Source organism: Drosophila sulfurigaster, chromosome X (genome assembly GCF_023558435.1).
Source record: "Drosophila sulfurigaster albostrigata strain 15112-1811.04 chromosome X, ASM2355843v2, whole genome shotgun sequence".
Classification (NCBI taxonomy): domain Eukaryota; kingdom Metazoa; phylum Arthropoda; class Insecta; order Diptera; family Drosophilidae; genus Drosophila; species Drosophila sulfurigaster.
The window spans coordinates 17,364,523-17,383,044 of NC_084885.1; the positions used below are offsets into that span (position 1 = coordinate 17,364,523).

At 43.9% G+C, this 18,522-nt stretch overlaps 1 protein-coding gene across 1 annotated transcript in view; it reads left to right on the top strand.

Annotated features, from left to right (window-relative positions):
• The window catches only part of LOC133848119 (low-density lipoprotein receptor-related protein 2), a 179,815-nt gene that overhangs the window by 153,658 nt on the left and 7,635 nt on the right, over nucleotides 1-18,522 (top strand). Inside the window, 4 exon segments of the mRNA XM_062283515.1 lie at nucleotides 9,193-9,468; nucleotides 9,576-9,830; nucleotides 10,589-12,922; nucleotides 13,483-18,521. Of these exon segments, the coding sequence (XP_062139499.1) occupies nucleotides 9,193-9,468; nucleotides 9,576-9,830; nucleotides 10,589-12,922; nucleotides 13,483-18,521 (7,904 nt within the window).

Consider the following 18,522-nt stretch of genomic DNA (forward strand, 5'->3'; position numbering starts at 1 on the left):
TTACGAATATAGTAAGCAGCCATTTCTGATGAATACTGAATGCTGTTCAAAACACTCACACACATACTCACACTCACACTCACTCCATTCACTCGCATATCAAATGCAAAATTCAAGCATTTAAGCTGAGGTTTACCGAGTCAAACAAGTGCCTTTGCCTTTGCTTTTGCTAGCAAACTGATCGCATTAGTATTCAAACATTGTATTTATTTGCAATTATTATTAATGTCATCACAATATTTATTATGCTCAAATTGTGTCACATGTTATGCTTTCATAAATGCTTTGTGTGTGTGGGTGTGTTTCACAATTGTGCTCAATTAATCATTCGCTGAGCAAAAGTTAATTACCAAATGCGAAAGAAAACCCAACAAATTGTATTCAACTCTTGAATGCTAAATCAAATGAACAACAACATTATTCATTCGTGTTCGCATTTTTATTGCAATTATGCAGTAATCAGCATTGATAGTATAAAAATATATACACAACTGAAGTAATTCTTTAGTGTGAAAAACATAATTTGTAGCAACGATTCAATTTAAAATAAAGTAATGCGTATTTCCTGTGCAATAAATTTATAAATAAACAATTAGGAAAGCTTTAGTTCGATCCCATTTTTAATGCGGTATTTATTTTAAAATATTCCAAAGGCTATATTTGGTATATTGATCCAGTACTATGTACATTCAAATTATATCATGAAGTACTCAAATATACTAGATTGCCAGCCAAAACAATTAACACCCGTAGTAAATATAGTCCCTGAGATATACGACGGACAGACAGACAGGCGGACAGACCGATTACAAATATAGTATATATACTCCGAGATAACTCCTTCTGCCTGTTATATACCTGTCGCTGGTATAAAGTAATTCTATGGTGTGCAAAATATAATGTGTAATAACGATTCAATTTGAAAGAAAGTTAGGCATATTTCCAGTACAATAAATTGACGCTTATACAAACTTCAGCAAATGTTAATATTAAACGCTATTGGCCTAGAAAGAAAACAAATGTTGAAAATTCAATAATGTTTGTTAACACAATATTTTGTTTATAAGCTCACCTTGCAGCAATGCCAAATTTAAATTCAAGTGCTGCTTTTCATACAATTACTTAAAATGTATGGGCAAGCACTTTGCATTGTTCGATTTGTTCGATGTTCGATGCTCGAAATGCAAATGGCATTTGCAGTAATCTAATTATTGCAAAGAAGAAGAAGCCTATGAGAATATTGAAGGAGAATGCATTCATTCAGGTTAATTTGCCAAAGTGTGTAATGCATGCTGAGGAGTTTTCTGCGCATAAATGGATTTTGTATGAGTCCGTTTTACATTGGCCTCGGCATCTTGAGTTGCACAGTTGCTGTTGCTGTTGAGTGGGAAACTGGCAAGCTGAAAGTCTAGTGCTGTTCAGACTGCCAGACTACCAGACAGCCAGAAGGACTCTGTGTGCCGCACATTTTGATTAAAAGTTTGCTGCACACAGCAGAGAGCTCAGAAACTCTCCTCTAACTGGCGTCTGAGCTGTGCAGAGTCAAAGTCAAAGTCGCCGTCGCCGTCGCCGTTGCCGTTGCAGTAGATGGTGGAAGTTGTGAAGCTGTGTCGAAAGTCTGGATGCAAGGGCAGCTGGCTGCATTTATTGCTTGTTATTTAAGATTTATATATTTAAATATCTTTGAGCGACCAATTTCTAAGTACCCCGTTGCCTTTACAACTTTGCTTAAGCTTTGACTGACGCCAGACAAAACGCGCACAACTTTGTCCTCGGTGCTCGGTGCTTGGTGCTTGGAAGCTGCTGCTCTATTGGTCCTACGTTCACTCGTCTCTCTCACGACTTGTAGACAGACAGCTGGTTGATGCCACTCCTTGTTACTGTTGTTATTCTTGTTGTTGCTGCTGCTGTTTTGGCTGTTGCACGATGGCCAATTTGGCTGGGGGGAAAGCTACAATCTCTGGTCGCTCGCTGCGTGTCTCGTTTGTTGCCTGGCGCAAGATCAAGTTTAAATTTCATTTTAATTTAATAAGACGCACGCCAAGCTCTCAACTTGTATCCCTTTCTCTGTCGCGCACTATATTGCTCTCTCTCTCTCTCCGTCTCTCTTGCTCTGTCTGTCTCTTGCAATAATTTATCGCGCTTAAATGGCGACAAAATGTTCGCTCTTATTGCGTTCTTAACAAATTTATTTTGCGTACGTGTCAACGCGTCGTCTCTTTACGTCCTTTCACTTGTCTGACACTCTTTCCCCCCCTTCTGTCTCTCTTATATGTAGTAGTCTCCCTCTATCTGTGTTTGATGTGCCAGCTTCATCTCTCTGGCACTGTTAACTTCTTCGTCTTTGCCGCATTGTGTGCGCCTTTTGTTTGTTTAATTTATGGCATATAAATATTAGAGCGAGCTTATTTCAACTATTTAATTACTTCAGGTGTGCGTTAAGATGTCTCTCTTTCGCTCTATCTCTCTCTATCCGTCTTTTGCGCTCCCTACTTCCCTCTCCGTAAGACATAAATAAGCGTGCTTTGAGCCTGTTTTGTCATGCCCCTAGCACGACAGAACCGCAGCCTAAGCCGCTGGCAAACTAATAGTTTTATAACAACAGAAGCAGCGCATTTAAAAAGAAAAATACATGAGGGATAAAATGCGTGGGCGAGTCTAACCGACTATGCGATGCTCTTTGTACAATTTCGTTTTTATTTACAATGTATTTTTTGATTATTATTTATCAAAATAACATATTTATAACACTTCAAGCAAACTCTTAACAAATGCAGCAGTTGCCGTGGTATATAATGAACACTAGATGGTGCTGCTGCAGCGTTTAATAATTTCACATTAAGTTTTTCTTAGTACTGCAAACGCTAGATGGCGCTGCAACAATGTCTGTTAATTAAACACTTAATATTTTTTGCATATCTGGTGTATTTGTTAAGTAATTGTATTGAAATTTTTAGAATAGTTAGAAAATGTAATTTAGCAGCCGTTTACTCGTGTTTGGCTTCAGCAGAAAAATCCCCGTTTTGCAGTTAGAGTATACAAACGCAGTCTAGTTCTTTGCTGTGGAGGTCAAAGTGTGTTGCAGGTGCTGCGAGGTGACTCTGTGGCAAAAGATTGCTTCAATGCGGAAATGTGAGTGGGGCGGGAAAATGAAGGGTCTTGTCGTAAAGCTGCAGCAATGAGTGTTTAATTAAATGTCCTTATGCACAAGAACCCAACGCAATGTCTCAGCACGGAGAGAAGGGGAATGAAAGAGAGAGAAATTTAGCGAAAGAGTGAGAAAGTGAGAGAGCGACAAGTCTGGGTGGCGGTTGCTTGAAGTAGTTACTCGACACGCAAGTACTTTGCAGCCATCCACCTGGTTCTGTTTGATGGCGCTGCGTCAATAAAGAAGAGCAGCAACTCAGCAGCTGAAAGCACTTCAGCATTGAACTCCTCCTCCAACCCTTGCTCACGCGTTCTTCTCTGTCTAAGATAACCACAGCAAATAGATGTAAAAGAAAGCAAGACAAAGAAGACGAGAAAAGGGAGAGAGACATGCTTTTAATTGCACACGGAATGCGGAAAAATGGGGAAAAGTCTACAAACTAATGAGGCAGATGCGTAAAAAGTGCGTTAAAGCAGGCAACCCCGAAAAAGTCATGAACTTCGCTCCACTTTCCCAGCACCTTAATACAGTCAGCACTAGCTAATTACAACTGCATCACAGCAAACTGATTTATTAAACTACTTACTTTTTAAGCACAACTTTAGCGCTAAATCTCAAAATATTTAATGACTGAAAGTCGGAAATTTCTAAATATAATAAACTCATTAAATTTAGAAAACTCTTCGAATAATTATACTAATTTTTCCACATAAATATTCTATTAAAGAGTGCAATATTTTAAATGCAAAATTAAACATCGAAAACTTTCATCATTTTATATTATAAATCGATTCTACAAATAGTCAACAAAAACTTACAAAACGTGATATAAAATATAGTAGAATTTCTTGGTTTTCGAAACATATTTTAATATTTCAATTAGTGAAAATTCATGTATACACTTTGATCGAAATATGTATTTCATTATTTAATTTTGAGCACACTAAACTTTTCATATATTAAACTAATGCAAACACTGCTGAAATTCCTTAAGGATCATTTCAAGAATGTAAATTATAATAATGAAGTAGCTGTAATTTAAGAGTCTCCATTGTGCAGCGCTTGCCTTCAGTTATGTCTTTAGCATGTCAGTTGAAAACTATTCCAACACTTTCACTAAGCATAGCAAAATGGGACAACTGCTTGCTTCCACTTCTTCTCCGTGTTGTCTTCAGCTGCTGTCGCGCTGTCTCGTGCTCTTGTTTCACTGTAGCGTATTCCGAAAAACTGTCGTAAACTGTCGTTGAACCCAGCGGAAGTTGCCAGCGCCTGACGTTTATTTGACTGCAGCTGTCAGGCCAGTTAGACGTGCAGAAAAGCGCTCAGCGTACGCTGGAGCTGGACACTGGGCACGTGAAGAGAGGGTGGCAAGAAGAAGTGACTTTGGCGGCAGTTTAATGGTTGGGGTAGCAACTTGTCGCGCGTAATTACACAAAACCAAACCAGCATACCGAATGCTCGTAAACGCAGCAGCAGCAGAAGCCTTGAGTCGTTGTCGTCGCTGCAGCAATAAAGCTTAATGCACAGCATCCTTGTTCTGCCACGCCCCCCATTCCAAGCTCTACCTTGCGCTGACACGCCCACGCTCACCAATTAGAAAGTGTTGCACGGGATGGGGTCAAGTTAGTTAGGAAAATGGTTAAACTAAAGGCACTAGGCACTGGGCACTGGCCACTTCAAAAGTTTGTGCAAGTTGTAGGTCGACTTGTCGCTCTCTCTCTCTTTCTCTCGCTTACACAATTATTCGCTCTCCCTTTCGCACAGTGTTGTTCGCTCTGCGTTGTGTTTATAAAGTGCCAACACTGCAGCAGCCAGCGTCAGTTAAAGTTTTATGTCAAACTTTGTGCGAACTGCAAAATGTAAAAAATGAAACAGCAGCAGTCGAGCGAACTCCCCCTTCTTTCCCTCTCTTTCTCTCTCTCTCTCTGCGCTTTGAACAACAGCAGAGCCAACATTCAACATTCAACATTTTTATGACCTTGCACAAAAGTTGCAGCGAAGCCAACCCCAAAAAAGCCACCCGCTCGTTTGTCATTATGATTTGTTTTTAATGTAATGCAACAGCAGCGCCAGCGAATTTGCAACAAATTGTGCGCGTAAATCTTGTCAATGGGCCAGGCCAAGTGGCCAAGCTAAAGCGCTGCAAATTTCGAATTCTGAATGCTGAATTTGCAGCTGCTCGCTCCACTCCAATTCTATTTGGTGCTCGCACTACATTGCGTATACGCAACGAAAGCTTTATGCTAATTCTAGTCAAACTGCCAGAGATCAACATAAAAGTGCGTGACACAGTTTAATACCACGTAGTCCCACTCTCAAAAAAATAAAGTAAAACTAAAAGGGGTAAACACAACAACAATATGCATAACACACATTCTCCAGTCTGAGTCTCAGTCTAGGTTTGTTTGTTTTATTTTGTTTCTTGCTTGTTTGAGCGCTGGAAACTTACGAAATGTGTAAGGACTGTGCTGACTCTAGAAATGTTGCCAAGTAACATAGATTTGCTGATTTCGTTTTGGCTAATTTTGTCACGAAATGTGCACCAGAGGTTGTCCAACTATTCGATTTAATAGCCAGTCTCTCAGTTGAGCCTCAGTTGCAACTTTATAGGTTGAACATGTGTCAGATCAACTGAATTGCTCGACAAATTCTAAATATTTTCAAATTCACTTTAATTTAACCGCATAAAATGGATAATATAAAACCAATTTATATGCAATTTTGAAGTTAATGTTATAAAACAAATTTTGTATAATTATATTACAATTAAAAAAAAGTAATTTGAATCCACAACTTAACTGCATAAATGAAATTCAAATTGTGATAAATGAAAAAAAAAAAGTCTGTTAAAAGCCTGCTGCTAAAATTGTTTAGAATATTTGAAATCATTTTAGCGACTTATTATTATTATATATTATATTATATATTATATTATATATTATTATATTATGCTATTAACATCAACTTTGCATAATTGGAATTAAAATCCTGATCAATGAAAAGGAAAACAAAGATTAAAAGTTTGCAATAAAAAATACTTTCAAATAATTTAATTTTCAAATTATTTATCTTTATTAAATTTGAAATATGAATGCATAATAGGAACTCAAATTGTTTTAAATCAAAAGAAGAAGAAAAATTACAAATATGCAACTAAAATATATTTGAATAACTTAAATCATTTTAGAAACCTTGATTAATTTAAGTAATATGGATTTCAAATATGAGAAATTTAAATTTGTTAAATTTGTTGTTGTAAGAATTCAAATTCCTTTAAAAATCTTAAACAATTCTTTTAAAAAATTAAAATAACTTTCGAGAATAATTTTACTGGCTTCATTTAAAAGTTAACTTTACTTTGAACGCATAACAGGAATTAAAATTTAAACGAAGAAGAGAAGTTAATTAAAAGTCAACAACTAAAATAATTGAAATCAATTTGAAGATTATTTTTACGTTTATTATGCTTTTGTGCAGTGTAATATGCAGTACGTGGTATATGATGCGTCGATCACACTTGTGAGAATTGACGAGTTAAACGTCTGTGTTCACAAAAACAGAGCGAGTTCCAGTTTTCATTTGTGACCCAGCCGCAGCCTCGTCAAAGTTGAACTAGGTGCTCGCTTTGTCAATAGAAAAGGATAGTGTGTGTGCTCTGAAGAGCAGCGAGCGGCGAGTTGTAAGTTACTCGAGGAGTGAGATGAAGTGGGGCAGAATCATGGAGTAGCCGCTACCTGCACACACACACACACAGAGCAACACACACACACAGACATTTTATTGTTGTGCTAGAAAAGTTTCTTTTCTGCCGGGAAATATTTATACAACTTGGCTTGTTTAACTTGCACTAATTAAGTTTGCTCTGCTACACTTGGCTGCCTCCCGGTGCGCCGTTAATGTGAAGCAGCAGCTATAACAACGGAATAACAGCAGCAGCAACAACAGTAACAACAGCAACAACAACAACAGCAACAACAGCGAGGGGGAAAGAGGGTGCAGAGCAATAAAAACCCTTTAGGAAAAGTTTATCATGCCTACGCCAAAAGTAACTTGAAAGTAGCATAGATCATAATATGGTGCTCATTCTTTCTTGCAGCGTTCTACCTCACTCCCCCCGCTCTATCCACCCCCCTGCAATCACAAATTTAGAAGAACACATGGCACATCATTTTGGCCCCGACTTTAAGCTCAAAGTCAGTTATAATTTTGCCAACTTTCGCTGAGCAATGACCACCTCTTTCTTGTAGCCAACTTGATGGACTGTGCTCCCGCTCTTTCTCCCGCTCTCTCTCTCTCTCTATCTTTCTGTATGTGCGCCTGCAACCAACTACTCGATAATTTATAGCACTTTGTGCCTGCCAACACACACACACACACACAACTCAAGTGCACAATACCAGAAAAGCGGCAGGGGAGACGGACAATCACGCCCCAACATTTCTACAGATCTATGCATTATGTATACGCCATGCGTGCCCCAGTCTACCTACCTACCTACCTCCCTCCCTCCCTCCATGTGTGTGGCTGCATGTTTCTGACAGGGGTCGCTCCAGCCTCTCATGTTGCCAACTATATAGACAACGCTGGGGAATGCTCCATCTTCTCTTCCTCCAGCTCCTTTTGCCCATTGGCAACGTCCGTCTGGCATCAAAATTTAATGTCTTTGGCAGCAATAGGCATTTTTAAGTTCTGCCCACCCGCCTGCGGTGAGATTCTCACTCACTCTCTCTCTCTCTCTACACATACATATATGTATGTAGTATATTCCGTTGTAATCTCTTCGCTCGCCGCTGCTTTAACAATGCCAAAATGAAAGGTCACTGTCTTGAGGCTAATGCCGAGCTGAGAATTATCGCCCCGCAGGCAACACAGAGAAGTGTCAAGCGCTCAATTGCCTTGAAGTTAGGAGGAACCTTTAAAGTGAGCAAAACATCAACGTGGTGGCCAACTGGCAACTGGCAACTGGCAACCGAAAGCTGGCAATTGCGTGTTGACATAATGTAAATTTGATTAATTGCTGCGTTGGCTGGCTGAACTAAGCCAAACAGAAGCCAACTTCCAAGTTCCACACAATGCCAACAATTAACGTCAATATCTCACCTTGTGTGTGGGTTGTATATAATATATATACATATATATTATATATGTTATATAGCAGATATATTGGCTAGTTGGTCTATAATTAAGTGTAGTGACAGCTACAGCAGCAGACCATCAGCCAAAGCTGCGTTGTCCCACATAGACAGTTAATTTATGTGACAGCCAGAGACAAAGCGAGACAATATCCAAGGATACAGAAGGACAGAGAGAGAGAGGAAGAAAGGGGCAAACAAAGAGAGTTAGATTGTGGCTTGGCAAGGTTGAAAGAAAACTCAGTTAAACACAGAACTCGACTATAATTTGATTAGATTTGATTTAATTTACAAATTACAAAGAACAACATTATCTTATACCTTAGAAGAAAGTAGAAGAAACGTGGAAATATGTATTAAATGTTAATTAAATAACATTCTAATAATTTCATTTTTAGTATTATTTTAAATAATTTAAGGAATTAATTTAATGTGAATTTAGTTGGTGATATATTTGCTTTAAATGGTTTAATAACAATTTATATTTATTTCGTTTGCTGTCTCTTTTTCTAATGTGTTAATTGAAGAAAACTGAAATAATTGCTTGAAATCAATAAAACATATAGCTGCATATATAGTTTGCTATGTTATGTGTGTGTGTTGTTAACACCCAACGAAAACAAAAGGACAATTTGTCCCATGTGATTGCAGTGCAAGTCGTGGAGTGTGCGGTAGAGCGCCATCTATTGTTCATGGTCCTTTGGCAGCACACTTGCTAATGAAATTGAAGGCAAGTTTTTGTGTTCGCTTGCAGTTTCGAATTTTTTGTCAGCCACTTGCCACTTGCCACTTTCCACTTGCCACTTACCCAGCTGAAAGTGTCCTTTGATATGGCGCTCAATTGAAATTGCATTTAATTTTGTTTCTCATCTCGCGCTCACATCTCTCTGCTTCTCTCTATCACTCTTTCAGCTTATCGCAAGTGCCAGCACACGGATGTCTTTTGCAATGCCCCCAACGGTGCTGCGCCCACCGATGGCAGCCGTTTGGTTGGCCCTTGTGTGCCCAAGGAGAAGCGCTGTGATGGCTATTTGGACTGTCGGACCGGACGCGATGAGGAGAACTGCAATGGCAAGTCCTGTCGCTTGGATCAATTCCGTTGTGCCAACGGCCAAAAATGCATCGATGTCGCACTGAAGTGTAACCATCGCAATGACTGTGACGACAATTCCGATGAGCAAGGCTGCAGTGAGTACACACAACTACTACTAGATTTCATTCTATATGCTCCGTGTATTGCTTCAAGATACATTCAAGCCTTTAACGTTTCTTCGTTCGTGTATTTCTCTTTTTAGACTTTCCACCTTGCCATCATGCGCAGTTCCGTTGCACGAACGCTCTGTGTATCCCATATAATTTCCACTGCGATGGCTATTATGATTGTGCCGATGAAAGCGACGAAGCCAACTGCACGGCCATTGCCTGTCCGGACAATAAGTTCCTCTGCCCACGCGGCGGCGTCAATGGCGCCCCCAAATGCATTCTCAAGTCCCAGCTGTGCGACGGCAAGCGCGACTGTGAAGATGGCAGCGACGAGGAGACCGCCTGCTGTAAGTACCACACAATCCGAACACAGATCTCTTACTCGCATATCTGTGTGAGATGCTAGAACTTTACTATCGATAGTTTTTTCGGGGATTAACGTAAAATAGGGTCAATATGACTTCCAGTCGAAACTTTAAAGGGTTTCATTCTAAGCGAAATTTTTGAATATTTATTTAAATAAGAGTAAAGTTACATAGATTCTATAATTTGCAAATTGAGTTATTGATTGGTTTTTCATTTAAGCTGTACAGCTACTATAAATTGCAAATTTACAAAAGAAATTTTAATTAACTTTTACAACAAGTACTCTGCATCCATAATTCACTTATTTCTAAATACAATTTTGTAATATATTTTACAATTTATAAACTGAAATTGGAAGCTTTTCTGAAATAGCTTATTTCATTTATTGAAGAAAGTGGTAATATATATGGCTACTATAAAAATGAAAAATGTACAAATTAATTTGTAGAATATTTTTTAAAGTCATATAACTGAAACTTAGAAAGACGCTAAAAACTAACAAATGTTATTGAAGGGACAAACAGGCGAATGCTTATACAAGACATCATCTCAGTAGAGAGAAGGGATTCCCTCACAACAAACATCAATAATTTAAACTATAATCTATATTTACATCACATCAACGATTGAAACTCAAATTAATTCTTTCACTTTTAAATCAAACATAATCTCTGTATATTTTACCACATCAAACATTATCTTAAATGAATTCTTTCACTCTCTCTTCCTCACCGCACAGCAATTGCTTCGTGTCCCGCGCTGAGCTGTGAATTCAAGTGCGGCCCTTCGCTCACTGGCGGCGTCTGCTACTGCAAGCCAGGCCAGAGTCTCGCCCCTGACAATCGAACCTGCATCGATCTCGATGAGTGCGCCGAATGGGGACACTGCGATCAACTGTGCGTGAATACCCCAGGCAGCTACAGCTGCCACTGTGCCCAGGGCTATACGCTGATCAATGGCTCCAAGTGCACGGCGCCCGATGCAAAGAATCTGCAATTGATCTTCGCACACGATCGCGCCATCATGCGCATGTTCACCCACGACAGCGAACCGAAGATCATTGCGAACGCGACAGCAGCAGCTGGCGTCGCTTTTCACTATGCACGCAACACTTTGTACTGGTCGGATGTGAAGACACGCAAGGTACAATCCTTGCCGCTGAATGCCCAAAACACTCCCGTGGCTGCACTGGATCAAACCCTTCCCGGCACTTGGGCACCTGTGGCGCTTGCTGTCGATTGGGTGGGCGATAAGATCTACGTGGCCGATTTGGTGGGTCAAAAGATCGATGTCTTTGAGTTGAGTGGCCATTGGCACGCCGTCGTCTTGGGTTCGAACCTCACCAGTCCCGCTGACTTGGCATTGGATCCGACAACGGGTCTGATGTTTGTTGCCGATGGCGGACAAGTATTGCGCGCCCATATGGATGGCACACACGCTCGATCGATTGTCTCGGAAGCAGCTTATAAGGCTAGCGGTGTCACAGTGGACATCATTGCGAAGCGTGTGTTCTGGTGCGATTCGCTGCTCGATTACATCGAGTCGGTGGACTACGAGGGAGCACAGCGGGTGATGGTGCTGCGTGGCCAGCAGGTGCCGAGTCCGTCGCGTTTGGCCATCTTTGAGAATCGCATCTTCTGGACGGATGCCACCAAACAGGGCATTATGTCGGTGAACAAATACGAAGGACCCAGCTCCATTCAGGTGACGTACAAGGCGAAGGACATACGCGAACCCAAGGGTATAATTGCGGTGCATGCACTGAGCCAGCCGCATGTCTCGAATCCATGTGGCAACAACAACGGCGGCTGCAATCACATGTGCATCGTCACCGCTGTGAAAGGTGCCCCGACTGGCCTCGGTTTCCGTTGCGCCTGCCACACCGGGTATCAACTGCAGTCGGATCTGACGCATTGCAAATTGGTGCGCGAGTTCCTCATGTATTCGCAGCAGCGTTTTATCAAGGGCAAAGTCCTGGAGCCGGTAATCGAGGGCTTTAGCGATGCCATTTTGCCTGTGGTATCGCGACGTGCACGTTTCGTTGGTCTCGATTTCGATGCTCGGGATGAGTTCATCTACTATTCGGATGTGTTGCAGGATGTCATCTACCGGGTGCATCGCAATGGCACTGGCCGGGAAATTGTGCTCGCCTCGCAAAACGAAGGCGTCGAGGGTTTGGCCGTCGATTGGGCATCGAAGAATCTGTACTACATCGATTCAAGGAAAGGCACACTCAATGTGCTGTCCACACGCAATGTGACGCATCGTCGCACGCTGCTTAAGAATCTGAAGCGTCCGCGTGCGATTGTCGTGCATCCGAATCGCGGTTATATATTCTTCTCGGAATGGGATCGTCCGGCGAATATCACGCGTGCGAACACCGATGGTAGCGGTCTCTTGGTCTTCAAAAATGTTACGCTCGGCTGGCCCAATGGTCTCTCCATTGACTTCAAGGAAGATCGTGTCTATTGGTGCGACGCGCTGCTTGATCATGTGCAGCACGCCAATCTCGATGGCACTGACATCAAGACCGTTAATTCGCGTCTCGTTCGCCATCCGTTCTCGATTGTCATACACAACGATTGGATGTACATCACCGACTGGCGTCTGGATGCCATTATCAGATTGCACAAACTAACGGGCGAACAGGAGGAGATGATGGTGCGTGAACCGCAAACGAATCGTCTCTATGGCGTCAAGGTTTACAGTCGCGATGTGCAACGCATTGCCGAGACGCAGCCGTGTCATCTGAACAACGGCGGCTGTCAGAAGATCTGCTTTGCTGTACCCATTGCCAGTGCATCGAATTCAACGGAAACTACAGAAGCCTCAACAACAATATCGCCTTCGACTGCGAGTCGCCTGCAATCGCGCTGCTCGTGTCCGTATGGCGAACGTTTGGCCGAAGATCAAATCAATTGTGTGCCGGATCCAAGTGCCGAACCACCTGTGCAGCCGTGTCCCAACTCTTGGGATTTCACCTGCAACAATCAACGCTGCATTCCCAAGTCGTGGGTCTGCGATGGCGACGATGATTGCCTGGACAACAGCGATGAGGAGCAAAACTGCACAAGTAAGTAACTGCAAGCACTACTTCCACAGCACAGAAATACATATCTTATAAATTGCAATATAATAATATTTACATTCATTTGAAAAAAAAAAAAATATAAATTAACAATCTCATAATCAAATTGAAAATTAATATTCCTTAATTTGCAATAAATTATTCAAATTCAATATTAATTTTTGAAGCAAGCAATAAACGTTCTCTATTAATGCAAGCAAATATTCTATGTTTAGTGTTGCACAAGCGTTAACGCAATTCAATTAAATTAATAAAATATTTAATTCATTAACTCAAGAATTATATTTTAATATTCAATACTAGTCCTTATTTCTCCAGTTAAGCAAAATAATTTAATTTAAAAAGGAATTATGAAATTTGTTCATTTGAAAATTTTATATAATTTGTTTTAACTTGGTTAAGTTTGTTTATAAATAGATATTAGAGTTTAATGCAAATCAGTTTGTAGCGCACACTCGTTAAACAATTAACACTTTGTATCGAAATATCCATTTGAACATCTGAAACAAATACAATTTTCTGCTTTTGCTTTTGTTTCTACTTAGAACCGACGTGCGGCTCCAACGAATTCCAGTGCAAATCGGGCCGTTGCATCCCACTGAACTTCCGCTGCGACCAGGAGAACGACTGCGGCGACAACTCAGATGAACTGGAGTGCGGCAACGTGACGTGCGCCACATCGCAGTTCGCCTGCGCCAACGGACGCTGCATACCGAGCATGTGGAAGTGTGACAGCGAGAACGATTGCGGTGACAGCAGCGACGAGGGAGATTTCTGTGCGGAGAAGACCTGTGCCTACTTCCAGTTTACATGTCCAAGGACAGGACACTGCATACCAACGAGTTGGGTATGTGATGGCGACGATGATTGCTTCGACAAGCAGGACGAAAAGGATTGTCCGCCCATCAGCTGTTTGGCCAATCAATTCAAGTGCGCCGATCTCCGACAATGCGTTGAAGAGTCCTACAAATGCGATGGCATACCCGACTGCAACGATGGTAGCGATGAGCTGGGTTGCCCCTCCATGGGACCCAATCAATGCAATCCCGAGAAACATTTCCGATGCAAATCAACCGGTTTCTGCATCCCCATTGCCTGGCACTGTGATGGCTCCAACGATTGCTCCGATCACTCTGACGAGGAGGATTGCGGTCAAATCACCTGCGCCCAGAACTTCTTCAAGTGCAACAACACGAACTGTGTGTTTAAGGCTTATATCTGCGATGGCAAAGATGATTGCGGTGACAACTCCGACGAGGGCACCGAACACGCTTGTGTCCCGCCGCCCTTCAAGTGTCCCCATGGTCAGTGGCAATGTCCCGGAGTGACAGAGCGCTGTGTGAACATCACCTCCGTGTGCGACGACACTCCCGACTGTCCCAATAACGCCGACGAGGGCGAGGGCTGTGATCTGGCCGAGTGCGAACATCAAAGCGGTCAGTGCTCCAGTTTCTGTCAAAAGACACCGAATGGCGCGCTCTGCGTTTGTCCGCCTGGCTCGGAGATAGGCGAGGATGGCTTCACCTGCGTGGACACCAATGAATGCGATCCCCCCGGACTTTGCTCGCAACAGTGCACGAATACGAAGGGATCCTACTTCTGCAGCTGCACGGCTGGCTACGAACTGAGTCCCAACAAGCACAACTGCAAGGCTGTCAATCATACCGCCGCGTTTTTGATCATCTCCAATCGTCACTCCATACTGGTGGCCGATCTTAAGGAGCAGGGACTGGAACGTGTGCCCATCATTGTGGAGAATGTGGTGGCAACCGCCTCGAACATGCACACGGGCACCATTTTCTGGAGCGACATGAAACTGAAGAAGATCTCACGGTTGGATCATGGCATGGAACCCCAGGAGATCATTACAACCGGCCTTGATTTGGTCGAGGGTTTGGCCTACGATTGGATTGCACAAAATCTGTATTGGCTGGACAGCAAGCTGAATACGATTGAAGTGTCTGCGGAGAACGGCTCGAATCGTTTGGTGCTGGTGCGTGAGAATATCACACAACCTCGAGGCATGTGCATCGATCCAAGTCCCGAGGCACGTTTCATCTTCTGGACCGATTGGGGCGAGAATCCGCGAGTCGAACGCATTGGCATGGACGGCACAATGCGCAAAACAATCATTAACACGAAAATCTATTGGCCAAACGGACTGACATTGGACATTGCCACCAAGCGTGTTTATTTCGCCGACTCCAAGCTGGATTTCATTGATTTCTGCTATTACAATGGTACCGGACGTCAACAGGTTTTAGCCAGCAGTCACTATCTCTTGCATCCGCACTCGTTATCTTTGTTCGAGGATACACTCTACTGGACCGATCGTCAGTTGAATCGTGTGTTGTCTGCCAACAAATTCCGTGGCAAGAATCAAACAGTCGTATCGCATTTGATCAGTCAACCGTTGTCGATACACGTACATCATGCCTCGCTGCAACCGATGTATCCCAATCCCTGTGCCGCCGCTCGCTGTCAGCATTTATGTCTGCTTAGTCCAAGTGCCCCCGAGGGTTATTCCTGTAAGTGCAAGCCGGGCTTTAAGCTCTTCAGCGAGGGACGCTGCATTGAGGAGGAGAATCCCTACATCATGGTCGTCAAGGGCACACAGATTGTCGATCTCCCCTTGAATGGTGGCGATGCCCGCGCCGGCGCCTTGGCGCCTGTCATAGGCATTGAGAGCAGCACCGGACTTGACTTTGATCGCAAGGGTGAGACATTGTATTGGGTTCAGGGACGCGAGGAGGACGAAGAGAATTGCACAATCTATACAACACCCTATGGCGGTGGAAATAAGACCGACTTCCTGGGCTCAGACACTGGCATTGTGGGTGCTCCCTATACGATTGCCTTCGATTGGCTGGGACGCAATCTGTACATTGGCAATCGGGTGGCCAGCAACATCGAAGCGGTGCGTGTGGATGGCAAGCAAAAGTATCGCACCGTTATCTTGGCCAACGATGGTCAGGAAACTTCAGTATCGAAACCCAAGCAAATCGTGCTCGATCCCAGTGAGGGCAAACTCTTCTGGATCGATGAGGGTGTGCTCGAGGTGCCCATCAAGATCGGACGTGTCGACATGAACGGTCAGGATCCGCGTGTGCTGCGAAAGAATGTCTATCACCCAGAGAGTATTGCACTCGATATCGATAAGAAATTGATCTACTTTAGCACACGTTCGAAGGGTTCGATTTGTGTCATGGACTACAACGGCGAAGACTACACGGTTATACTGAGCGAAGCGCAAGGCATCTCCCGTCCACGCAGCTTGGGCGTGCTCGATCATCGTCTATACTATTTGGATCCGGTTTACGAAAAGATTGTCCGCGTCGATTTGCCTCGTGGCGACAATCCGAAGACCATTGTGGACAACGAACACGATTTGCGCAGCATGATGATCTACAAGAAGCGTCCGCTGATGCAACATCCCTGCCAAACGCGCAACGGCGAATGTAAACATTTGTGCATCCCCGGACCGGCATCGACTCGAACTTGCGCCTGCGGCATCGGTTATCGCAAGGATACCGAAGTCGACTGTGTGGCCTACAAAACGTTCGCCGTCGTCTCGCAGCTGGATATGATACGTGGCTACAGTCTGAGCGACAGCTCTGAGGCCATGGTCCCCATCAGCGGACCCGGACATCATATACTCCATGTGGACGTGATGTATCGCGATCAGTGGATCTATTGGGCGGAATTCAATCGTGGCTACTGGAATGGAATCTTCCGCTCAAGGCCCAATGGCACCGATCTGCAGCATGTGATCAAGGATGGCATTGGAAGTAATGGCATTCGAGGATTGACGGTCGATTGGGTGGCTGGCAATATGTACTTCACGAACGTGTATCCCCATGAGAATTATGTTGAGGTCTGTTGGCTCGATGGCACCAATCGCAAGGTGCTTGTAAAGACCACAAACGATGCGCCACGTGAACTCGCCGTGAATCCCATCAAACGTTTGCTGTACTGGATCGATTATGGACAACATCCGCGCATTGGCAAAGCGTTGCTCGATGGCACCAAATGGAAGCCGTTGGTCACATCGGGCATTTCGTTGCCACGCGATTTGACCATCGATATGCAGACACATGATGTGTTCTGGGTGGACTCCAAACTCGATACGATACAACGCATTGCGTACAACGGAGCGAATCGCAAGATTATACGCCGCGATCTACCCAATCCGATGGGCATTGCGGTGCACCTGAACGATGTGTATTGGGTGGATCGCAATTTGATGAGCGTATTCAAGGCAAACAAACAGTTCAACAACGACACTGAATCGACGCGTGTGCGCACAAATCTGGAGCGTCTGCGCGACATTGTCATCTACGACATCAACAATCAGCCGTCAGACGAGAGCAATCCGTGTGTGCAGCTTGGCAACGGTGGCTGCGATCAGCTGTGTTTCAGTTTCCCACCCGAAGAGGTGCAGAGCAATAGCAAGAACTATCGCTGCGACTGCTCCACCGGCAAACTGGGCAGCGATGAGCGCAAGTGCGAGACGGTCAATGAGTATCTGGTGTTTGCCACACGCACCGAGATTCGCGCCGTTAATCTGGATCCTCATTCAACCGAAGTGCCTTTCACGCCACTCACGAACCTTACGAATGTGGTTGGTCTCGATTTCGATTTTGCCGACAATCATATGCTGTACACCCAAATCCGGCCGTGGGCGAAGATTGCGTATACGCAGGCGAATAAACCGAGTCGCAGCGACATCCATGTGGTGCTCAGCAAGGGCATAAATCCCGAGGGCATTGCTTACGATTGGACACAGAATAAGATCTACTGGACCGACAGTTCGAATAACTCAATCTATGCCATGAATTTGGCTGGCACGGAGTTGGTGATGATTGCGCGCGTGGAGCGACCACGTGCAATTGTCCTGGATCCCTGCAATGGCACGCTCTTCTTTACCGATTGGGGCAGGTTTGGCACGTCAGGCAAGATCTTTAGAACAACAATGGCGGGTTCGCTGAAGCGTGCCATTGTCGACAAGGAACTCTCGCAGCCCAGCGGTCTGGCCATCGATTACGATGAACGCAAGCTTTATTGGACGGATGCAGTACGCGAGAAGATCGAACGTTCCGATTTGGATGGCAGTAATCGGGAGCTACTGGTGGGCGCAACAATCTATCCGTTTGCCATCACCGTGTTCCGCAATTACATCTACTGGACGGATCTGCAGCTGCGTGGCGTCTATCGTGCCGAGAAACATACGGGTGCCAATATGGTGGAGATGGTGAAGCGACTGGAGGATTCGCCGCGTGACATACGCATCTACAGTGCAGATCGACAGAAGTGCAATGTGAATCCGTGTACGATCAACAATGGCGGTTGTGCGCAGAGCTGTCATCCCGCTCCCAATGGCAAGGTCGAATGCAAGTGCGACGATAACTCGAAGGTGGTGAACGAGGGACGCATGTGTGCGCCAAGGAATAACACGTGTGAGGCAAGCAAATTCTATTGCCAGAATGGCAAATGTATTTCGCGTATGTGGTCTTGCGATGGCGATGATGATTGTGGCGATAACTCGGACGAGGATCCCAACTATTGTGCCTACCATTCATGCTCCC